Below are 21,752 nucleotides of genomic sequence, written 5' to 3'. Positions count from 1 at the left end.
TTGTCTATCTGATATTCTGTACATGGTCCTTCCTGGCACGCCCCACCCTCCCTGTGACTTACACATATACACATACATACACAGCTTCTTACTTCTGTGTAATATAGACCAGAGATAGCTGAACTACCATAGAAAACTGGAAAAGGCAAAGACTCAAAACGGTAACAGGTGATAAACAGGACACATAAGCCCCCCCAGAAATCCTCAGAAATATCTCCAAGGGTATTAATTAACTTTCCAAAAGTAATGTAGAAGAGAAGCATAGGTTTATTCAGTTTGTTTTGTTTTCTTTTTTTTTTTAACTAATTTAAAAAATGCTGATCCAACTGGAGATGGGGAGTGTGTAGACTAGAATTTGAAGACCATCAACATGAGAACTAAAGTGTTCCTTTGAGAGAATGCCAAGAGGCATTCTAATCAAGCTGAGATGTCTTGTGGGCTATGTTTGAAACTAGGTAAAGGTACAATGAATGTCAAGACAAGAGAAGAAGAGTTAGAGAAAGAAGAAACCTGAGAAAACTTTGCTAACTGGACTATAGCCAAAGTAAATTAAAATTAATTAGTCAAGGGTTTAGGGATTTAGGAAGAAGAGTGTATACAAATTACTGAACAGTTCGCCATTGTGTGAGTCTCACTAGATTAAAAAAAAAACACACAAAGAAAAGATTCTCTTGGAAAACAGAAATGTCGAAATATATAATGTACTTCCTGAGAAGTATAGCCAAGAAGAAATTATGAGCGTTTGCTTCATATGAGTATTGGTGATAATACGGACGGGTAGTGTTTATGGAGTTACTATACGTGCATGTGTAGTATGTAACCTTTAAAACACAGCCATCAGTCCTCAGAACCATACTGCCCTGCCCAGCAGTCATTACCGCTGTTGTACAGATAAGAAAAGTGAGGCTAGGAAAGATAAAAGCCCAGTTTAAACACAGTTCTGTCCAGTTCAAAATCCTAGGCCTTTTTTTTTCTTTTTCCTTTTTTTTCTTTTTGTTTTGTTTTGCCAGTACCATATTGCTTCTCACTTGGAGAAAAAAATAATTAAAATTGAAAGGACATGAATATATATATTTTTATAACTTTGGTTTTGTTTGATAGGCATAGACAAGAGGATTTAATGTGTATAATAAACATAATTTTAAACATATTTGATCAAGACCTGTAACATTAAAATAAACACATGTGAAGCCTATGATAACTATTTAAGTATCAAGCTTCAAGGAACTGAAGTACTTTAATTTACATAAATTTAAAAGGCTATCAGTGCTTATTTTCCATGTTTAGCATATCCGAGGTACAGTCCCAAGTCCCTTCCAATCCTCCAAGAGGACTGTGTCTGTTTTACAAGAGCAAACACCACTTCAGAAGGACTCATTGATTTACCTGGTAGTCGTCAGGACTGAATGCTGTCAGGGACACTGTTCTAAATTCCGCCGTAACCCTCCCTAGCAGTCCTTGTGCACGGACGACCAGTAACCTAACTTCTCCATCTTCCTCCTTCACAGTGACCTGTGGAACGGTGGTGGCGGGCAGCGTCATCATGTCCTCAGGCTGAGGAGGCTGCCCCGTGGAGAACTGCAGCAAGCCTGGCAGATACAGAAAGAGGCAGGGCATTCTTGCCCCAATCTGTGGAACAATTTCTCATTCATTTGAAATAGTCCTGCACAATTATTCTGAAAACCAGGGTAAAATTATGTGGGCTTTCATTCAGAAAGGACTTTATTGAAGAAGATTTAATTAACATGGTTCTGACACAGAATACGTTTAGTTTTCAGAATATTAAAAATTAAAATGTTAATTTTTCTTGTCTTTACCCAAAGAAAGCTTTAAAAAATGAAATATCAATAAAAAGAATAGTGATGGGGATTTAAAGTACATATCATCAAACATTTACTCATATTTGTCTATCTAGAATTCGTTCATGAACTTAAGATATGCAACAAATTTTTTAAAAATTTAACTATGAAAATCAAGAGTTGAAAACTTCCCACTTCTCCTATACAGACACTGTAATAGATGTTCTTGCTTTATTCCTATAAAAGAACTATTACTTTTCAATGCGGAAAACAGTCTGGGTTTATTAGGATAAACATCTATAATAGTTCCCCAATTTAAAAAATCATAACTTTTCAGCATAAGTAAAAATATTAATATAAATATACAGTAATAAATCCACTTATTAAAGCTTAAAAATATAAATTACAAAGTACTTTATTAAGTTTTCACATATGACACTATGATAATTTTCAAGAAAAGAATTTTGATAGCCATAAATAGAAATACTTTCATTTGTTTTAAATAATCCTACATACACTTTGAAAAATATATTATTAAACTTTAGAAATTGATCTTTATATTTTCCTTCATAAATAATGTCCCTCAAAACAGCAGCTTAGAAGTAAGAGGGTCTGAAACAGTTATACTTTAAAATTTGCAAAAAAAAAAAAATCCCTTAAGAATTTCTTAGCAAGACCAAGTACACCTAGAGAAGAGAGGATTATTCTGGCAAAAGGGCTCAGTTACCATAGGGATGATCACTGGCCTTGATGGTGATATCTGTCGTTTCCTTCTCAGGATCTATGCTTGCCCCACTGGTGGGAGTGGAACCTAACTTCCCATCTCCAGGAACTGCAGACACCAACGTCACACGGAAATACTCATTAAGCTCAGGAATGTCATCATCAAGAACATATATATTGAGAACCTATAGATATAAAAAGCCAGAGGCATTAAGCAGTGAAGCATGTATAAATTATCACTCCCTAGAAGAAACTAAAATAGCAATTAAATTATATTTAATTGAAGTTACTATTTAACGTGACTTATTTCTATGTAAATAGAGATAAGAGAAAATTACAGAGGAAAAGAGATCTGAAAAATTAATTCTTTAAACAATAATGGATGCTAAGCAGTAACATTTTTGTATATTAATATCATACTATATGATATGTTGATATATCATACATTCTTTGTATCAAAGACAGTGGTGATACCAACCTCAGGGTATAGAGTTCCTAACTGAGGAATTGCATGTAATCTGATAGGATGCGGTAGGGTAGTTAGTGAAAAAGGGCGACAGACACATGCCTAGTTCCTGCCTAAAAAAAGTCTGACACACTTAGTTACCACATTTTAGAAAACAGATTCACAATGGGCCTTAGAAGTCTGGCCTAAGCAATGATACCCAAAAAAAGTTATAAAAGGGAGTAGCAGTAACTCAGCCATCCTTCACAAAATTTAAGTCAATATTTGAAGTGAAAAAATAATTTATCTTCCTTTTATTAATTGAAGGAGGATGTTTTAACATTTACGATATGACCCCAGGGTCATATTATAGGGTTAGAAATAGCTCCAGTCCCTAAGGTACACAGTCTATTGCAAGAGAGAGATCTAGAGAAAAACCTTTAAAATGCAATGTGAACATGTCATAATAGAATTATGTACAAAGTTAACTGCGAAAGAAACAACCAACTCTACTTCGTAAAGGTTTACAACAGACATGTTTGAAGTGAATCTTAATGAATAATATGTAGTTATAAATAACAATGGGAAAAGACATTCCAAATAAAAGAAGTGACACTGGCAAAGGCACAGAGGCATGAAGGGACATAGCATGTGGGCAACTGCAATTAGACCACCGAGGTGGAGAGAAAGATAAGGCTCGATGGGTAATCAGGGGTCAGACCACAAAGACCATTTGTGCTATCATTAAAAAGAAATGGACTTCATTCCATAGTGAGTAGGAGGAAATTGAAGAATTCATAAAACATGAGATTGACAAAAGGAGAATTCCATTTTAGAATAAGTACCGTGGCAGAATATAAATGAGTGGACACAGCAAGAAATGATGCAGGGGTTGAGTTTGGAAGTGACTGGTGAGAAGTAACAAGATTCTGAACTAGCACTGTGACATCGAAGATGAAGGATAGATGGGTTTGAGATATGTCCTTGGAGCTAGAAGACCCAGGCCTTGGTGACTCACTCCCTGTCTGAAGTAAAGATAGAATGAATAAAGGGTGACTTCCTGGTTTCTCCCAGAAAGGAAGATAGGAACAATCTGAGAACTAACTTTGAATGCTATCTCCAAAACACTTTTGTTATATACTATTTAATTTGTTTTCTTCTTTCCCCAAATTATGGAGACTTCATCACTCTTCCTTAGCTTTAACTCTTTAAATCTTAGGAACATTTAAAAATCTTCCCTCAATTTTATCTTTTTCATCCAATTAACTACCTCCTAAATCCCTGAGTAATTCCTTAAAGATTACATCTGCAAGGTTGAAGTTATTTTACTATTTATCCCTATAAGCCTATAAGCTATTTCCTTTTTTAATGAAAAATTATACTGAGATAAATAGTCCAGCATGACAGACTAAAAGAATGAAAAAAAATTCTGATGTAGGAGGTCCCATCCCAATTTCACTTACAAAAACAGTCATTTATTCCTGGAGCATCTATTTAGAAATATATTCGCGGTTCATCAAATGTTTTTGGTAAAACTGGAGACCAGCTGTACTTTCAAAAAAAAGAAAAAAAAATCTCATTCTTCCGAATATAAAAATAAAATGAGATTATAGTTATAAGAATTTTTCATTGGCTGACTGAAAAAATACCATTAAGAATTCTGCAGTTTCCCATATTATATCAGCAAAAACAGAAAACCCACAATAATAAACATCTAAGCTATATGATTTTTATTAAATTGGGATTAAAAATGGATAAACTTATAACACACATCATTTAAAATCCTTAATTTTTCTTTTGCAAAAATAAATACAAAAATATGTTATCCCGTGACATAGACTTAATCACCTAAATACTTTAAATTGCTTAAATACCAAGAAGCTGTACACAAATTACAGAACAGATCAGAAAAAGCTTTCCACGAGGCTTTCAAAGGAACAAAGAAGGTAGGGTTTACCTCTGATCTCTGCCAAGGGAGGAATGTGATAGTGCCGCTGGCATTAGCAAAATCATCAACAAGGTAATTAATGCCATCAGATTCGATCTGAGAGATGGTGTAAAAAACATGCACATAGTCCAGAGCTCCTCTGGTTCGCTCCACTACACATGAAATGGTGGATCCCTCCTCTGCAACCTGAAATTGAACATAAATTAATGATAATTATATACCGATTTAAATCAGTGATAAAATTACAACACCTGCATGAAATCCTGTGCCATAACCTTAATTCTATAATTTTCTACCAATCTAAGGAGGCCTCTACATTCCTCCAGACATATTTCTGTCTGCTAAAAATAATATTTGAAACCATTCATTTTATCTCATTCTTTTACAGGGACAATAAAGCAAAAAGAATGAAAATAAGTTAACTGTACATGTAATTCATTCACTGATACCTCCTGTGGGCCAGCCACTGTGTTAGATGCTATGGTTACAAAAGATTTTTTTAAATAAAGGCACAGTTCTTTGTCTGGATAACTGTAAAGAAAATGACAAACTCAAATGTTATAATGAGTTCAGCAAAGTAAAAACAACCAGGGCAGAAGTTAGGGGGTAGAGGGTGAAACATGGCATCAGGAAAAACAGTCCAGCCTTGAACATGAGACATGATCAGGTAGATCTCATGAAGTCATCCTGAGGGCGGTATAAGGTGTCAAGTAGGAAGATTCTCGAGAAATGTCTGGTGGGGAGACAACAGTCAGGCCAATGAGGACATTTGTGCCATGTTTATATAGTTTGGATATATACATACTCCTCCCTCAGTACCCACAGGGTATTGGCTCCAGGACCACCCACACCAGCGCCAGATACCAAATCTGCAGATGTTCAAGAGCCTTGAATATAAATGATGTAGTATTTGTATATAACCTACACAAAGCCTCCCTCATGCTTTAATCACCTCTAGGTTACTTATAATACCAAATTCAATATAAATATTATGTAAATAGTTTTTATACAGTATTGCTTAGGAAACCAGTCAATACATGTTCAGTGCAGATACAACCATCATAGGACTCCCACAACTATGTACCACTACGCAGTACATGTCAGCAACAACATAACTTTTTTTCATATATTTTCAATCTACATTTCATGGAATCCAAGGATACAGAATCTGCGGAGATGGAGGGCCAACTATATATGTATGTTACACACTTGTGTGTGTTATATGTTATTTTATGTAGAAAATATTCTTATCTAAACACTTTAAGAAAATGTTTAAAATTTTTATGGAGCTCAAAATCATAATATCTTTTAGGATAAGGTCTCCATCCTCTTAAATTCTCAGTCTCTCCATTTAATTTTATTTTTAAGTGAGCAAACAGATAATTTATAAGAAAAAACTACAACTGAATGAACAGAGCTCAAAATATAAATCTTTATATAAAATGTCATCATTTTTCATATGAATCAAAAGCACTTCCGATCAGCATTAGACAGAGCCATTCAGTACTGACATTAGGGTTAGAGAGGACAGACTTGAAAGTTGTGTGCAAATGGGCAATAGTTAAGTTTACCAAATGAGCATAGAAGTACCAGATGTACCAGTAAATCCTCTGAGTTTCACTGAGCATCAACACTCTTACTCCAAAGTGTAGCAGCAACCCTGGTGCCTCACAGCAAAAAGATCAAGAACTCCTGGGGCAATACTATATCTCCTTTGTGTGTCCACTGTTCTACCAGCATAAGAAGCTCAACGCAATCAGATGCTTGTTCAGGGGAGCCTTCAGTATGTCTGTCTCCTGGTAGACACCCCCAGACCCAACCAGAACCAGAACTTCTAATCCAGTGGAGCCTAAAGCAGAGGAGTGGGCATCACAGATTCTGGTAGAGGGCCACTGGGAGGAATGAAGATGGGGCCAGTCTTACTTCCACCTCTGGCTTCCCAAGCCCATGTGGTGTAATTACTGGGGACACAGAACCAGATATGGCCACTGGATACACATAATGGAGACTGGAGGACAACACCCCAAACCTACAAGTGTTGTCCCTGACCTGACATCTTTGCTGAGTCTTTGTCAAGCCAACAATGAGTTGCTGCACCCCTCTGGAGTAAAGGGGCTGACTGGGATCAATCTACCACTAACTAGTTCATTGAAAGCTCGATCTACCATTAACTTAGCTTTGGTCTTCGCCACGTGCTGTTTGAACATTCTCACAGCAACAGTTGCTAGTTCAGTCTTACGGAGAAGAACCTCCTGTTGTTAGGCTCCTACCAAGCCTTGATCCCTGCCATCACTCTATGAATGCTACTGTGGTGATGGAGGACTTTGGCTGACAGCCAACAGGTGCTTTACCCTAACTTTCTGGTTGTTGAGAGCCTTTTGCTAAATGTTCCTCATACTTAGTAAACTTACTTGTCTCTAGTCGTAAGTCTACCAAGCCCCCAACCAATCCGCCGAACCATCAGCAGCTCAGGGATACATGTATCTTCACACAGCAGACCTTTCACATAAGATGAGTGGCTGAGTGGGCTGTTCAGAGCTCTGCTGCCATCCTTCAGGGACACTGCCGAACAGAGCAGTAGAGCGGGCAGCCCCCTTTCAGCAAGCACCGACACATAAGCCAAGTCAGGCTTGACAGACAGCGGCTCCGAAGCAGGCTTAATTTTTTCTTGTCCATCAATTAGTCATAGGTTTTGGGTAAAAGTCAAAGACTTCATTTTTAAATATGTCCAGTTTGAAGTATTTATTAAATATGCAAGAGATGTATCAATTAGGCAGCTGGAATTTTGGACACAAGCCAGGACTGCCATGAGAGGCAACAATATACAAATGATATTTAAGTCCACATGCAAATGGTATATAAATACAGAATTATATAAATAGTATTTAAAGACTGGGTGAGATGACCCAGAAATTAAGTGTAGACAGATGGAGAGAAGAGGACCGAGTAAAATCAGTTCTGCTATAACACTAGTTTGAAATCATGAAATTGTTCCATACTTTTCACCCAGTGTGGATTCTACATTTGCTTATTTGTGATTTCACCCACAAGAAACATGGTGAACACTGTACCTGCTTGAAACAAGCCATGTAGGAACACACAACATACGTACACATGAGCACACACACACACACCGCAAACACCTACCAAATGCCTCAGTTCAACACGTGTGTTACCAGTCACACTCATCTGCATGTAATATGACAACTTTCCCTCGAATTTCAGATAACCCTCCTTGCATCACTTTATAATAGTGCCAATTCCTCTGGCACCCACTTCCACAAGCAAACTTAAACATTCTTCAAGGTACATGCCATATTTATTGCAGTATTAAAGTATTGAACATTTAGTGTGCAAAACTTTTCAAACTGGATCCCTATCTTTCTTTTTACAGGTCACTGACCCAGTTTCTGAGTAGTGTTGTCCTGCCCCATCTTCCCCATAAACTCTGTTTTCCATTACACAATCTGGCATAGTGCGGTGATTTCAGGAACCTACCTTTCATACTACGGCAGAATACACTGCGCCCACCACAGATCTGCTCCATTTTCCCACCTTAAATTTCAATCACAATATTCTGAATGTTAAATTAATAAACCATTAATCCCAGCATGTGAATATTTGTTTCTCTCTTTTTAGCAAGAAACATGGATTAAATACATGCAAAGATACACTCAGGAATCTGTAATGTTTCCTTACAACTTGTTACCAAGCCACTAAGCAGTATCGCACAGCATCCAGGACTAAGAAAGCAATTTTTGCTTAAAAGAATCACATGGGGATAAGTTATCTGACCATACTTTCACTTAGTAAAGTCTTCATCAAAATCTACCACCTTCTAAGTGTTTCTAGTTTTAAAAAGAAGAAAAATAAGCCCTGGCCAAATGGCTCAGTTGCCTGGAGTGTCATCCTGAACACCAAAAGGCTGCAGGTTCAATCCCAGGTCAGGGCACATACCTAGATTGTGGGCTGGCTTGGGTGTGTATAGAGGGCAACCAGTCAGTGTTTCTCTCTCATATCCATAATCATGTCTCTCTCTCTCTCTTTCTCTTTCCCCCTCACTCTCTCTCCCCTCCCCTTTCTACTTTCTCTTTCTCTCTCAAATCAATAAACATATCCTTGAGTAAAAAAGAGGAGGAGGAGGAGGATGGGGAGAAGAAGAAGGAAACTAGCCGTAGCCGTATCCAATACAACTGTGTGATATGTGCTATACGTTAAAATTTCATAGAAAATTTAATGAAGTAATAATTTATACAATAAAGTAAACTTCCAGTTAAGGAAGAACTTTCAAATGTCAAAGGTCCATTAAAAACTTACCTAGGACACTTGGTAAAATCCATCTTTTATATGTACTTATATAGAAATGCATAATACCTGACATTTGCTTTAAAAATTACTTTGACCAAAAAAGATAAAACAAGACTGGGAAAAGGCTGATAAATTTTGAAGCCGGATGATGGATCACTGAGGTCCAAACCTCTATTTTCTCTATTTTTAGGTATGTATGAAACTTGCCATTTAAAAAAGCTTTTAATTCAGCGTTTTGCCTCCCATCCAATGCCCCTCCCAGAGATTCTGGTTCAGAAATGGGATCGTGAATCAGGAATTTTGTCCTGGAATATAAATTAAATACTTCTGACCAAGGTTGTACAATTTGGGAAACAGCAGACCAGAGGATACAATTACTAATAACAAAATATGATAAAGTCATAAAGAATAAATGATTAAATGTTTTTTTTCTACTACTAAAACAGTCAATGGAACTTTAGATTCATGACACAAGCAACTGTTTAGGCCAATATATGAAGGAGCATAAGATCCGGTAATAATCATCACAACCATCATCATTCCGTTTGTCACGAGACACAACAGCAGCCATTGCTCTTTTCTCTTTCAAGTCAGGAGTCTGCCGGATCTTCAGATCAGTACAACAGTAACTTCAAAGGTTAAGTATGAGAAGCGTACTTGAAATACTTTTCCTAGAAAAAAATGATGTACTGTTCTGAGCCATGAATTGGCTTTCTCTATTGAAATAGAAGATTAAAGCTAAACAATTACACATCCAATTAATTTTTTATTTTGTTTCATGCTTGGGTGACGATCTGTGATATCAGATTATATCAATGTCACTTTAATCTAAAGGACTGGACCCACATAACATATGGCAGGCATCTAAAACCAAACACAGCCCAAGTTAAATAACATTCCCATTTTTACAAAGATCTCAAACCGTCTCTAAATGCATCCTTAAGTCATGAGTTTACAAATATAAAACACAATATTAGTCATAAAAGTAAAATAATGAGACTAGCAAGTTCTATGAGTTATTACAAAAAGCAATCTTGTTACTTTATAATTATGTGGTATACAAGATTGCAGGACACACAAAAATAGGACTAAAACAAGGTGGTGAGGAAACAACACAGAAAGTACAAAGAATAATAACAGTAAGGCAACATGAGGGTGTGGTTACTAGGCTATAAAGCCAGCAAAAACCAGTCATTTGCTCGATATACTTGGAATCCAATGAGAGCCTCATCAGGTGAGCCTCATCAGGTGGGCCCCATCATGGCTTTAAACTGCACACAGGCTTATGCATTCTTGTAATTAAAATTTACTGATCACCTGCTATTTGCCAAGACATGGCATACCTGGTTAGGAGGAAACAAAAAGTATTTATCATGGCTTTTAATAGGCCAAAGAGTAAAATACATCATATTCTACATATTTTCATTATTTAATATGTGCTTATGTTTTTACTTAACCCTAATATTACTTTATGTTATGTAAATTTATAAAATACGTAAAAAGTATAATATAACTTAGAAGTCTTTAAAGAATCTCTATTCCTTTCAGCATTTTTTAAAGGAATAAGTTGACTTTTTTTAAAGAAAAATAAATGGACTTTTATGTCACTGAAAAAAATCTAAAAAAGTGACAGTGGTTTTTGTGTCTGGAAACGGAGCAAATAACAATGAAATTTAAGCTCTGGAAACAATTCCAGGAGTAGAATAAATTAGCAGTTCTCAAATATTTTAGTTTCAGGACCCTGAACACTCATGAAAATTATTGAGAACACCAAGGAGGTTTTGCTTGTGTTGGTGAAATCTGTTGATATTATCACTTTATAAATGAAAACTGAAAAATAATTGATATATTAATTCATTTTAAAACAGCAATAATAAACTCATTACATGCTAACATAAAAGCAACACATTTTATTAGAAATAAATATTTTTTTAAAACTTAGTAATAAGGGAGCATTGCCAAATATTTTTACAAATCTTTTTAATGTCTAACTTGATAGAAGACAACTAGGTTTTAACATTTCCTTTTGCAATCAATTTGTCTACTGCTCTTTGTTATTTTGGTTAAAGTATATAAAAATACCTAGCCTCATATAAATATATCATTGAAAAATGAGGAGGAGTTAGTAAACTTTTTAGATATTTGGGGGTATTCTCCCTTGATACTATAACCAAAATTTAACAAGTGGTGGTTTCTTAGAGTTAAGTTGCAATGTGAGATCATACTCTAGTACATTAAAATCCATTGGTCTGTTCTCCATTTTGAATCAATCGCTTACCATGCATGATTTTGTAACAATATGCATTGATTATTTGGAAACTATTGGTTCCAAATAATCAATGGTTCACTGAGGTACAGAAATTCCAAGTGTTGACATATTTTATTATGGAAGATAATAAATCTCACTTAGTCTTTAAGTACTGAGAAATAGTCAAGCTCACTCTGGCAGATACAAGTGTTTCAAAATTCTAATTTTTGTTTGAAAACTTAAATTTTATCATTGGAAACAAGTACTTTCAGGTGTTTTTCTTATAGTCACAAACTCACTTCATTCATTTTCATAAAGCTGTATGCCAGATACCCACATCCAAATAACCAAAATCTGTCATCCATGTTTTCGAGCAAACCTGGTATTCTGTAAAAAGAGTAGCTCAGTGAACTCACAACCCAGTATCTGTACCAGCAGGTACTTTTCTTCAGGGCAGCGATCATGTGTGGTTAGCACAAAACTGCTTTATTTGTGACCCGCATCTTGTGATATGAAACACCAAACACACAGGGATTCGAGGGTGAAGATTTTATCTAATCAGTATCTTGTACTGCTTCATCAGAGGTATTCTCATGAGAAAATCGGCACTTCTTAGACTACAGGAGTGTGCTAAGGAATAAAGCAGTGACAACTGATAAGAGTTTAGTGCCACTGCCTTGATTTGTACAAAGAAACTTCAAGACAGCATTTGTGGCAACCACTGCTTATGCAGAGCAATTGTCAATAATGTGAAAAAGCCATCTTAGCATTTTTATAAAATGAGGTTTGACCTTTGCAGAACTCCTGAAATATTTCAGAGGTCCTTGGGCTGCACTTTGAGAATGACTTCAGTAAGCAATAAACATTATTGATGATGATGACATTAAAACTATTTCATATTACTCCTGTCTTCAAATCATTCCAAGGTAAGAGCAGGAGTTCTCTACTTTTACTCTTACTAGTTCTACAAATAAAAATTATGTAACACTCCTTACATCAAGTTCCATGTTTAATCTTTTCTTTTTTTAAGATTTTATTTATTTTTAGAGAGAGAGGGAGGGAGAGAAAAAGAGAAACATCGGCTGCCTCTCAACACTCCCCAAAGGGGGACCAAACAAAACCCCAGGCATGAGCTCCCACCGGACAGAGCTGGTGACCTTGCACTTTGCAGGATTGACACCCAACCAACTGAGCCACACTGGTCATGGCCAATATTTGATCTTTTAGACTCAACAACATTTTTCCTATATCAACCATCTAAACTTTACTCTTTCCAACACAGATATATTCTACTTCTCTCATGTGGGCTTAGAGAATAACTAATTACATTTTCTTTTTCTTTCCAGCAATTCTACCAGTATAGGTGCTAAGTCCTCCATAAGGAAGTCAGGTCTTCTGCAATCAAAGGCTTGACTGATCTCTTTAAATTCTGAGATTTCCAGGAACAGGCAAAGTTGCATACCTAAGAGGAGTTGAACCAATGCTAACACAATCTAAAAATAGAACTTGTGAGACAAATCGGCTTTGAAAACTTCCTACAATGGCCCAAAAAGCCAGAGAAATGCTCAAATTTAGGTGGCTTCTAAAATTTGTTGGATTTTTTTTTTTTAGTTTGGCTAATTATGCAGTTCAACAGAACCTGAAAGTACTTTTTATTTTATAAGCCTTTTCATGTTTCGATATTAAAATACATTCATCAGTTCAACAAAGACTTTTGAGTACCTACTATGTTCCACTGTAGGTGCTAGAGATTCAATAATGAACAATAAGACATTTTACTCAGCGCTCTTTCATCTTTGGTGAAAACCAATAACATATAAATAAGCAGACTTATGAATAACAAAGGGAATTTAAGAGGGTGATCAATGCTAGGAAAAAAAGTAAAACTAGGTGAAGAAAGGACAAGTGATCCAATGAAAGAAAAGGGGGATTACTTTAAATAAGAAAAGTCTTCATTGAGAAGGCATCTTGGGACCTGAGACTTGAATGACTAATTATGAAGATCTGGGAGAAGAGTGTCCAAACAGAGTGGCTAGGAAGTGCTGATACCCTGAGACAGACACAGGAACGGGGCAAGTCTGGCTGAAACACACTGAGCAAAGAAGAGAATTACACAAGAAGTCAGAGCCGTAGGCAGGCACCAGTCGTGGGGGAACTGAGGGAAAGCTTGCATTACCTGGCACCACTATGGTTCTCACACCCTGATGGAGCCACCTGTCTTTTTAAAAATAGACACAATGACCCCAAAATATAGAAAGAAAATAACAGGTTAGAAGTCATAGGACATAGGTTCAAATTCCAGTTCTTCCCATTGTATCTAAGGGTAAAAAAAAGGGAAAGGAAAACATAATTTATTGAGTACTAGTAACTGCCGAGATTTGAGCCAGGTATTTGATCCGCTCTCAAATAATTCAACTTGGGTTAATTATTTGCTCAGGTCTCTTAATCTCAGTTGTTAATCCTATAAAGTGAAGAGAATAATAATACTTATTACAGTTACATTATGTATTGTCAGAAAGGCACATGAAAAACTTAACGTGAAGTTCTTTAATGACTGAATATCTATTAAAAGGTATTAATTATCATAATAAATAAACATATTTAGGTTACACATCTGTACGACACTGGTCCTCCCTACTCTAAGAGACTATTTCTGGTACAGAAAATCACCACTGTGTGTAGATCTCTTGATGACTGTCACAAACCCCAACTGAATACCCCAACTTGAGCTACAATGAGGCCTGTGACCTAGATAGGTTTTTTCAAGCTCTATCCATTCACATACTTCTTGATCACTTAAGTTTGTGTCTACACCCTTCTAAAACTACAGGAATCAACTTGCAAAAGGAAAGGCTCTCTTGTTCCTTGGCAGCCTCTCACAGGCCTTGAGCTGCTGCTGTCACACGCGACACCTGTGAAGCAGTTTCACGCGATCTCACATTACTGAGCAGGAAACCAAGATGATTACGAATCTTTGAAAACTTGGAAAGAACTGATAAGGACAGTAAAACAGCCTAATTAATTAAGCTGGCCAAGAAGGTTGATAAGAAAAGCATTTAAACCCAACATGGAAGAATGCTGTAACTACTTATGTACATTTCACATGTGGAAAAAAAACTCCTCAAAATATTGTATTTAATAAAGTTTTTATTGCAATTATTCATAGATGCTTTCAAGACATGTTATTTCATTTGCTTATGTCGTAATCAAATAGCTAAAAAGTAAATTACGTGTGGAGTATAATGGTACATTCTGTAAAGTGTGTTAAGTTTAAAGATAACTGCTAAAGGTTCATTTGCTGACTTGTTATTACTTCTATCACCTCATTAAGCTTCTGACTCAAACTGTGAACTTATAAGAGCAAAGACCTTATAATTTACATTTGTATCCACTGACTCTATCATACTTCTGGACAGAGTGGATAGTCAAGCTATCTTATCAAAAGAAAGAAAGCCCACTTCCAAACAAATCCACCCATAGCGAATTTTTTGACTCTGAAATTCTCGAAGCTCACTGCTTACCTCTGGTATACAAGCTCCTGTGAAACCAAACAAGCCATTGGCATTGTCACTTTTCTGTATTATTAATCTTGCTGTAGTATTCTCTTCAGATATGCGAGCTCCTCCATATACAGAGACTAGTTTAAGGATGAATAACTCTTCTCCTTCCTCTTCATTGTCATCTTTTGCAGAAATAATGAAGGATTTGTTCGTTTCTCCCTGTCTGAACTCCAGATACCCAGAAACAGGGTGTAAATCGCTCTTTGCTGGCATGGCATGAAGTTCATAAATTTCTTCAAGGGTCAGTTTCCGCTCATAGAACCTCACGTCCTGCATCAGACCAGTAAATCTGTCATCGCCATTCATTCCCGCCCCAATTCTCAGTGTTCCAGGACCTGAAATTAGAAATGGATTTAAAAGTTCCAATAGGCACTACTACCCTGTCCTCAGTTATGAGTGTGATTCAGACAGTGAAGCAACTTTATTGAAAGGTTTTATAAGTAAAGCTTTCACATAACTAGAATATATTCAAATTAACATTATTTCTGTTATGATGAAAAAATAAATCAGTAATCACTGAAATTTAAGATATTTTGTACTAAAGGATATTTTGTATGTATGTGTGTACGTGTATATGTGTATATATGTGTGTTTATTTGGACAGACATTTCTAAGAATGGATTAATTTAACTCACAATGTTAAAACTTCAGTATGACTATTCTTTGAAAACTTCAAGGCTTCATCTGTTAGAAATTCATCTTGAGTTAATAAAATAGAGAGAATATATAAAAATGAGGTTTTTTGTGGGCAAAATAAAACTCTTTATCCATAAAACCAGTGCAATGCATGTAGAAAAAGAAGTCTTCTTTTCTTTCCAGGAACAATATTATAAGCAAGTCTTGGGTGATAACAGCATGCAGCCCAACTATACTACTACATATATCAATAACATCCCTTTTCAGGAATTCACCAATTCTTATTTCTCTACTTAGTCCCTCTCCAACTAAAATACCTTTGTAAGATGAGAGCTTAGCAGTGATTCGGAGGGAAAGTACAATAAATATTTCTTATCAATATAACCAATCAAGGCAGTTTCATAAGTCACTACCCAAATAACTACTTTATGAATCCTGCACATTATTACCATGCCTGCTCCAGTGGTTCTGGACTGACTATACGGGATTCATATACAGGAACGACAGCAAAATGTCTACAACAGGCAAAAGGGTGTCTATGGGTGAACCTCAGAAACAATACTAAGCAAAAGAAGCCAGACACTTAAATATACACACTGCTCAATTCCATTTACATAAATTAAAACCAGGAAAAGCTACTCTTATGTTCTTAGAAATGCCAATAGTAGGTGAGCTGGGTGAGATACCTAATGCAGGAGGTTCAGAAGGAAAACACTCTGTTAAACTATAACCATATAAGGGCCACTCTACTTCCTAGCTGAAAAACAAAATCAAAACGTGGGATGGAGGGGCTGAAAGGGGAATTGGTGATTATAATGGAAATTACCTATATTGTGTGTAAACATGCAGATGCCGTTTCTCAAGAAAATAGCATAGGCTCCAGCTTAAAGACAACAAAGATGATCTCTTCAAAGCACTCTATAGCATTTACCAATCTACTACCTATAAATCCTTGTAACTGCTAAGGCTTTCAAAGTAATATTTCTCTTCTGCTTCCTCTTTAACCTGAACCCCATCACCCTCCAGCTTCAGCAAAACTGAGCTAGCAGCAGTTCCCACATACGCAATATGCTGTTTCACATTTCTACACCTTTGCTTTTTCCTGTACCTGAAATATTATGCCCCACACCACATTACAAGAGAAATTAATGTTCTTCCTTTGTATTTTTTCTTCCTTCCTACAATGTATTGAAGTAATCTGTTTGAGCATCTCTCTCTCAGAGCCTATTTCAGGTACCTCAAGGGCAAACACTTTGCCTGGTTCATTTCTGTAATACTCAGCCCAGAATTTATTGTCTGTGAAGGCACATAGTTTCATTTAAAGAATTAAATCAATACACAAACATATTTTAAAATAACTATTGGCTTTTTTAAGAAATCAAATTTGTAAAAATCCCAGATTTAGTGTCCTAGTCGCGAAGATAACACTCACCATCAGTAATGGCTTCTCCTTTCAGACTCTTGATTCCTCTGGGCACCGCATTTCCATCAAGGTAGAATTCAATTATACCATCATCCAGAATAATGAGAAGATGAAGCCAAATATTTTCCTCTAAATATTTCATGACTGTTGTCTTGGCAGTATAGGTAGCATTGGAGCCCCAAGTTTTGTAATGAAGGGAAAGTGTCACATGGGATTCATTGGTTTGAATTTTCACCCCATAATAGATGCTTCCATTGCCATCATCCTTTGCTATAACAAATCCATTGGTATTGGCATTGGGCATTACCCAAGCTGAAAAGGTAAAGTTGGCAATTGAGTTGTTCCTGGAAGGATGGTATTTTGGATTAACAGTTCCAAATGCACCCTCTACTCCACTGAAATACAAAGCATCTGTTCCACTGTGGTGACGTCTCATGTGCAGTTGTAAAGGCACAGTGCTCGGGAAAATTCCAACCAGCAAAAAATCTATCATTGGAGGCAAACCAGCAGGGAACTCACTGGACAGTATTTCCCAGCCTACGCGTACATCGCCAAAGACACCCTGCTGCCTCAAAATGGTAAAGTTGGTGATATAAGACATATCATCTTCTGAGAGAACATCTTCCGCTACTTCTCTCTCTAAGCACTCTGGATCCAAGATAAAAACTCCAAATGGGTCATCATTGAATGGAATCATTACTGTGACCTGGAGGTTGGTTCCTGCTAGTTGGCCCCCAGGACCTGGGGACCCACCTACAATAAGAAAATTTGTGATAAATGAGAAACCATAATTGTAAGTACTTTCTAGTTTAAAATGAAGGCAAAAGGTTTGTGTTGCAACTTTTGATTAAATCATTTACTCATTCATCAATGAACAACAGTGTTACCATACAACTTGTACCACATTGTCAACGATATTCAGCATAATTTCATTTAAAACCAAGATAGCCTGAAGAGAGAATATTAATTATTGAGGTTTGACTCCTGTGCTTAAAACCAAAAGTGATGGAAAACTGATTGTTTAAAAAAATGAGCAATCTTTAAGCTACCATAAATCTGTCCTTCCTAACTTCCACTAATGGTTTGGTGGAGACAGTATATTTGGGTGGGTAAAAATTCTATTTACAAGTTTAAGGATAAATGTAAGTCTCCATCCATACAATTTAACCAAGCTAAGACTGCAAAATAAACATTACGAACAACACTTCATTCAAAAGTGCATTTTCATTATTCAGATACACTTAATTTCTTCATTAACTGTATTTTTCTACAGGTCTAGTTATTTAAATGTAAAATATAAATTTTAGTGGTAAAATACAAGAGGTCGGAAAACACAGCACCTGAAATATTTACTAGCTTTAAAATAAAAAACTCATTGAATTCAGGAATTGTATCTGGAAAAGCATGAAGAATTATTGGTTTGGCTCCTTCTCCATCCATAAAGTTAACAGTTCCTGAAGTTTCATAGAACTCTTGTCCAGGCTGCAATGCAGAATCATTCTGAAACAGCTGCCAAGCCACAGAAACACTGCCAAAGTGTCCTCGGTGCCTCACGATCCTACATAATAAATTAAAGAAAATTAACTTTTATAACATATTTATAAGTAGTGACTCTAACTCTAACGGAGGCTTTCTGTATTTTCTCAGAAACATACTTTTTCTATTTACCATCTTTAATATAAAGGTGCCAGACAGTCGTTACTGAGCAACCATGAAGAATCTCATGGAAAGGGAATAATGAGGAACTTGAAATAATAAAAAGAAACAATCTTAAAAGTCATCATCTTCAAAGTCCAAACTAAAAGATAAATTTTAAGCCCAATCAAAATATATTAAATGGCAATTGGCAAATGTTCTTCAAAAGTAAAGCACAGGGTGAAGATAGTCCTGGACCATTTGAGAGGCGTTCCAGAAGGCCTTGGATATGTGAATTTCTCAGTCCCGACAAAGGATGGAAGTTGGGGTGAGGAACGTGAGGAGAATAATTTCTGCTCATCAGCTAAAGTATGGGGTTTTTTAAATTTTATAACAAGTGGCAACAACATTAAAAAAAGTTTACAATTCATTCAGGCTACCAATGCAGAAATTATTCAATTCTTAACCAATTTTTTTCATTTTGAAAGATGAATATATCAGAAGACTTTATTTTATTGTAACCAATTTAAATATTTTCTTATCTAAATATGCTTACCAAAATGCATTAGTCTTTCCTTCTTCTACTGCTTTGTCTATGGGCTCCAAAGAAAAAATGCCATTTGGGTCATCATTAGCTTCAATTATCACTGTAGCTATTCCATACTGGTATACTACTGTATCACCTAAAGTAAAAGTGGAAAAGTCAAAATAACAAAAAGTAGTTCACTTCCTGTTAAATTTGTCTTTTAATTAATAAATACTTTATAATTAAGAGCAAATTTCAGCAATTTCCTCACTGAAGGTCATAAATTAAGGGAAGAGAGATGCCTAAATAAGTTTCATGTGACTTGTCCCTGAAGAAATATCTAATAACAGAAAAACTACTTTATTGAAAAAACGTACAAGATACTTTTCTTCACAATAAGTATATCACTTCAATAGTTTAATTAGAAATCAAAAACAGAGCCTTATCAAATTTCAAGTTTTTGAGGTAGATTTTTTCATTTCATAACAAATAATGAAAGGATTACTGATAACAAGAAATTACTCCTGTCCATATTAATTGGAATCACTGGCTTGAGTACCTCCCTTTAATTCTCAGTTTTTAGGCAGCAGAGTTTGAGCTTATCTTAGAACAAAGCAATCTTTTTTTTTTTTTTTTTTTTTATTAGGGTTTCCTCGGGGGCTTAGCGGGCCGTTTTGTTTGCCGTTTGCTACCCCGCGGGCACAAGAATTATGGTATTAAATTTGATACCTCTCTACTCCAATTCTTTCACCTACTGCCAGTGTTTTAGGTCTCTTCTCATCACTTCTCTGAGTTACATTGCTCTTTTTTTTTTTACATTGCTCTTTATTCTGGCTGTTCCCATGCAAGCGGAAGTTCTTCCCATCTTTACTCACCTAACTCTCATCACTTCTCAGAACCCAGCTCAAGGGACAACTCTTCCAGGAATTCTTCCTTGAATTCCCAAGTTAAGCTAAGTGCATCTCCACTGTGTTGCTACAGCACTTCACACTTTGTCAATCTATCGTAACAATTACTGCATTTCACTAGTATACACACACGCACACACAATTTCACTGTACGCTCCTTGGACAAATGCTTAGTCAATTCCATGCCCTAGCAGGGTAGATGTTCAGTAACTGGTACACAGAAGTTACTTATGAGTATTCGCTGAACTGATACAAATAAAGTTTTCAAAATCAGATGAGGACATCAAAACTAAAATCATAGACACAGAAACTATATGTAGAGCAAACCAGCATATTAAAAATAGTTTATAAAAATATACAACCGTACTCAAACTTACTTGATAATTAGCTAATAGAAGGAGAAAAAACATAACAAATAGCAAATCATTGTATAGAAATACTAACAATACAGAGTAATAAAATAACAAAATATTATGTCATTAAATCTAACAAAAACAAATAAAAATAATAAAACCTAATTCTGGCAGGATTCTGGCTATCATATGTATTTGTCATGCAACGTGGCAAAAATGGTGCCAAAAACTCATTCTGTTACTCTACAGACAGAACTGAAAATATTTAACAAGGGTCCTAAGGATGGCCAGATCCTTTGATCCAATAATTCAATCTCGGGCATATACTGTGAACAACGACTATCAAGCATAAACACCCACTGCCATCACTAGGTCACATTAGAGATGCTGTCCCATCCTCAATCCCCTCAGGTCCTCAATGTTCTGACATCATAAAAGAGAGAAAAAGAACTAAGGAAGGATATAAAAAACACAAGTTCTAGAACACAAATATTTGTAGTCCAGGTCTTCACAGCTAAAGTCATTAGATCCTCAGCTGTCACCATTTCTAGAAAACTACTGAGGACAGATGCAGTGGCAGTATGTACACCACATCTTCCTACCTCGGGCTAATGGCCCAGTCACACCTTGTGCTTGCTCACTCAGTCTCTCAGAATGAAAAATGCAGTTCCCTGATGACACATCTTACAAAATAAACTCACTTTATTAAAACAAAGTCATTTCTCCATCAGCTTTCTGTACCTCACAGCAAAACTTTATTTTCTACTTTTATTTCACCAAAAACATTTTATCTGTAGAAATTACTTTCATTTAAATTTTAGGATGGTGATCAGATTCACCAAAATGTTTTTGGTTTACATAAGATCTCACTAATTATGTTTTGTGCAACTGTGAGATTTCTTTTGTAGCCATTATTGTATGAAGTCAAATTTTTTCTCACCAGATGATAGTTCCTACTTATTACTTTCTAAAATTTTTCTTAGTTAAGTCATATGAAAAATGAGAAAGGAAAGAGAATAGGAAGAGAGATACAAATAGAGAAGAGAACACAGAGACAGAGAGAATGACAGAGAAACACAGCATAAACAAAAATTAAGTGTTCTTTTTCCTCTTCCTCTCTGAATACTTCAGTCCAAAACGCACAAGTCAGAGCACGCAGTAATCATTCACACGGGGGTGGAGCACAGGACACCAGTGATCACCACAAGGTGTTAGAGCTTATGCAGGGTAAGGAAGGCAT

The 21,752-nt window shown here is 36.0% G+C and overlaps 1 protein-coding gene across 1 annotated transcript in view; it reads right to left on the bottom strand.

The window, feature by feature from the left end:
* The window catches only part of ADGRV1 (adhesion G protein-coupled receptor V1), a 519,907-nt gene that overhangs the window by 411,361 nt on the left and 86,794 nt on the right, over positions 1 to 21,752 (bottom strand). The window contains exons 18-24 of the mRNA XM_053664484.1: positions 19,282 to 19,408; positions 18,431 to 18,648; positions 17,100 to 17,843; positions 14,993 to 15,366; positions 4,925 to 5,101; positions 2,527 to 2,707; positions 1,387 to 1,589 (exon numbers count right to left, since the gene is read on the bottom strand). Of these exons, the coding sequence (XP_053520459.1) occupies positions 1,387 to 1,589; positions 2,527 to 2,707; positions 4,925 to 5,101; positions 14,993 to 15,366; positions 17,100 to 17,843; positions 18,431 to 18,648; positions 19,282 to 19,408 (2,024 nt within the window). The remainder of the gene's footprint in view (positions 1 to 1,386; positions 1,590 to 2,526; positions 2,708 to 4,924; positions 5,102 to 14,992; positions 15,367 to 17,099; positions 17,844 to 18,430; positions 18,649 to 19,281; positions 19,409 to 21,752) is intronic.

This window comes from Artibeus jamaicensis, unplaced genomic scaffold (genome assembly GCF_021234435.1).
Source record: "Artibeus jamaicensis isolate MK-2021 breed Jamaican fruit bat unplaced genomic scaffold, CSHL_Jam_final contig_373, whole genome shotgun sequence".
NCBI classification, from domain to species: domain Eukaryota; kingdom Metazoa; phylum Chordata; class Mammalia; order Chiroptera; family Phyllostomidae; genus Artibeus; species Artibeus jamaicensis.
This window is presented reverse-complemented; position numbering and strand designations above follow the sequence as displayed.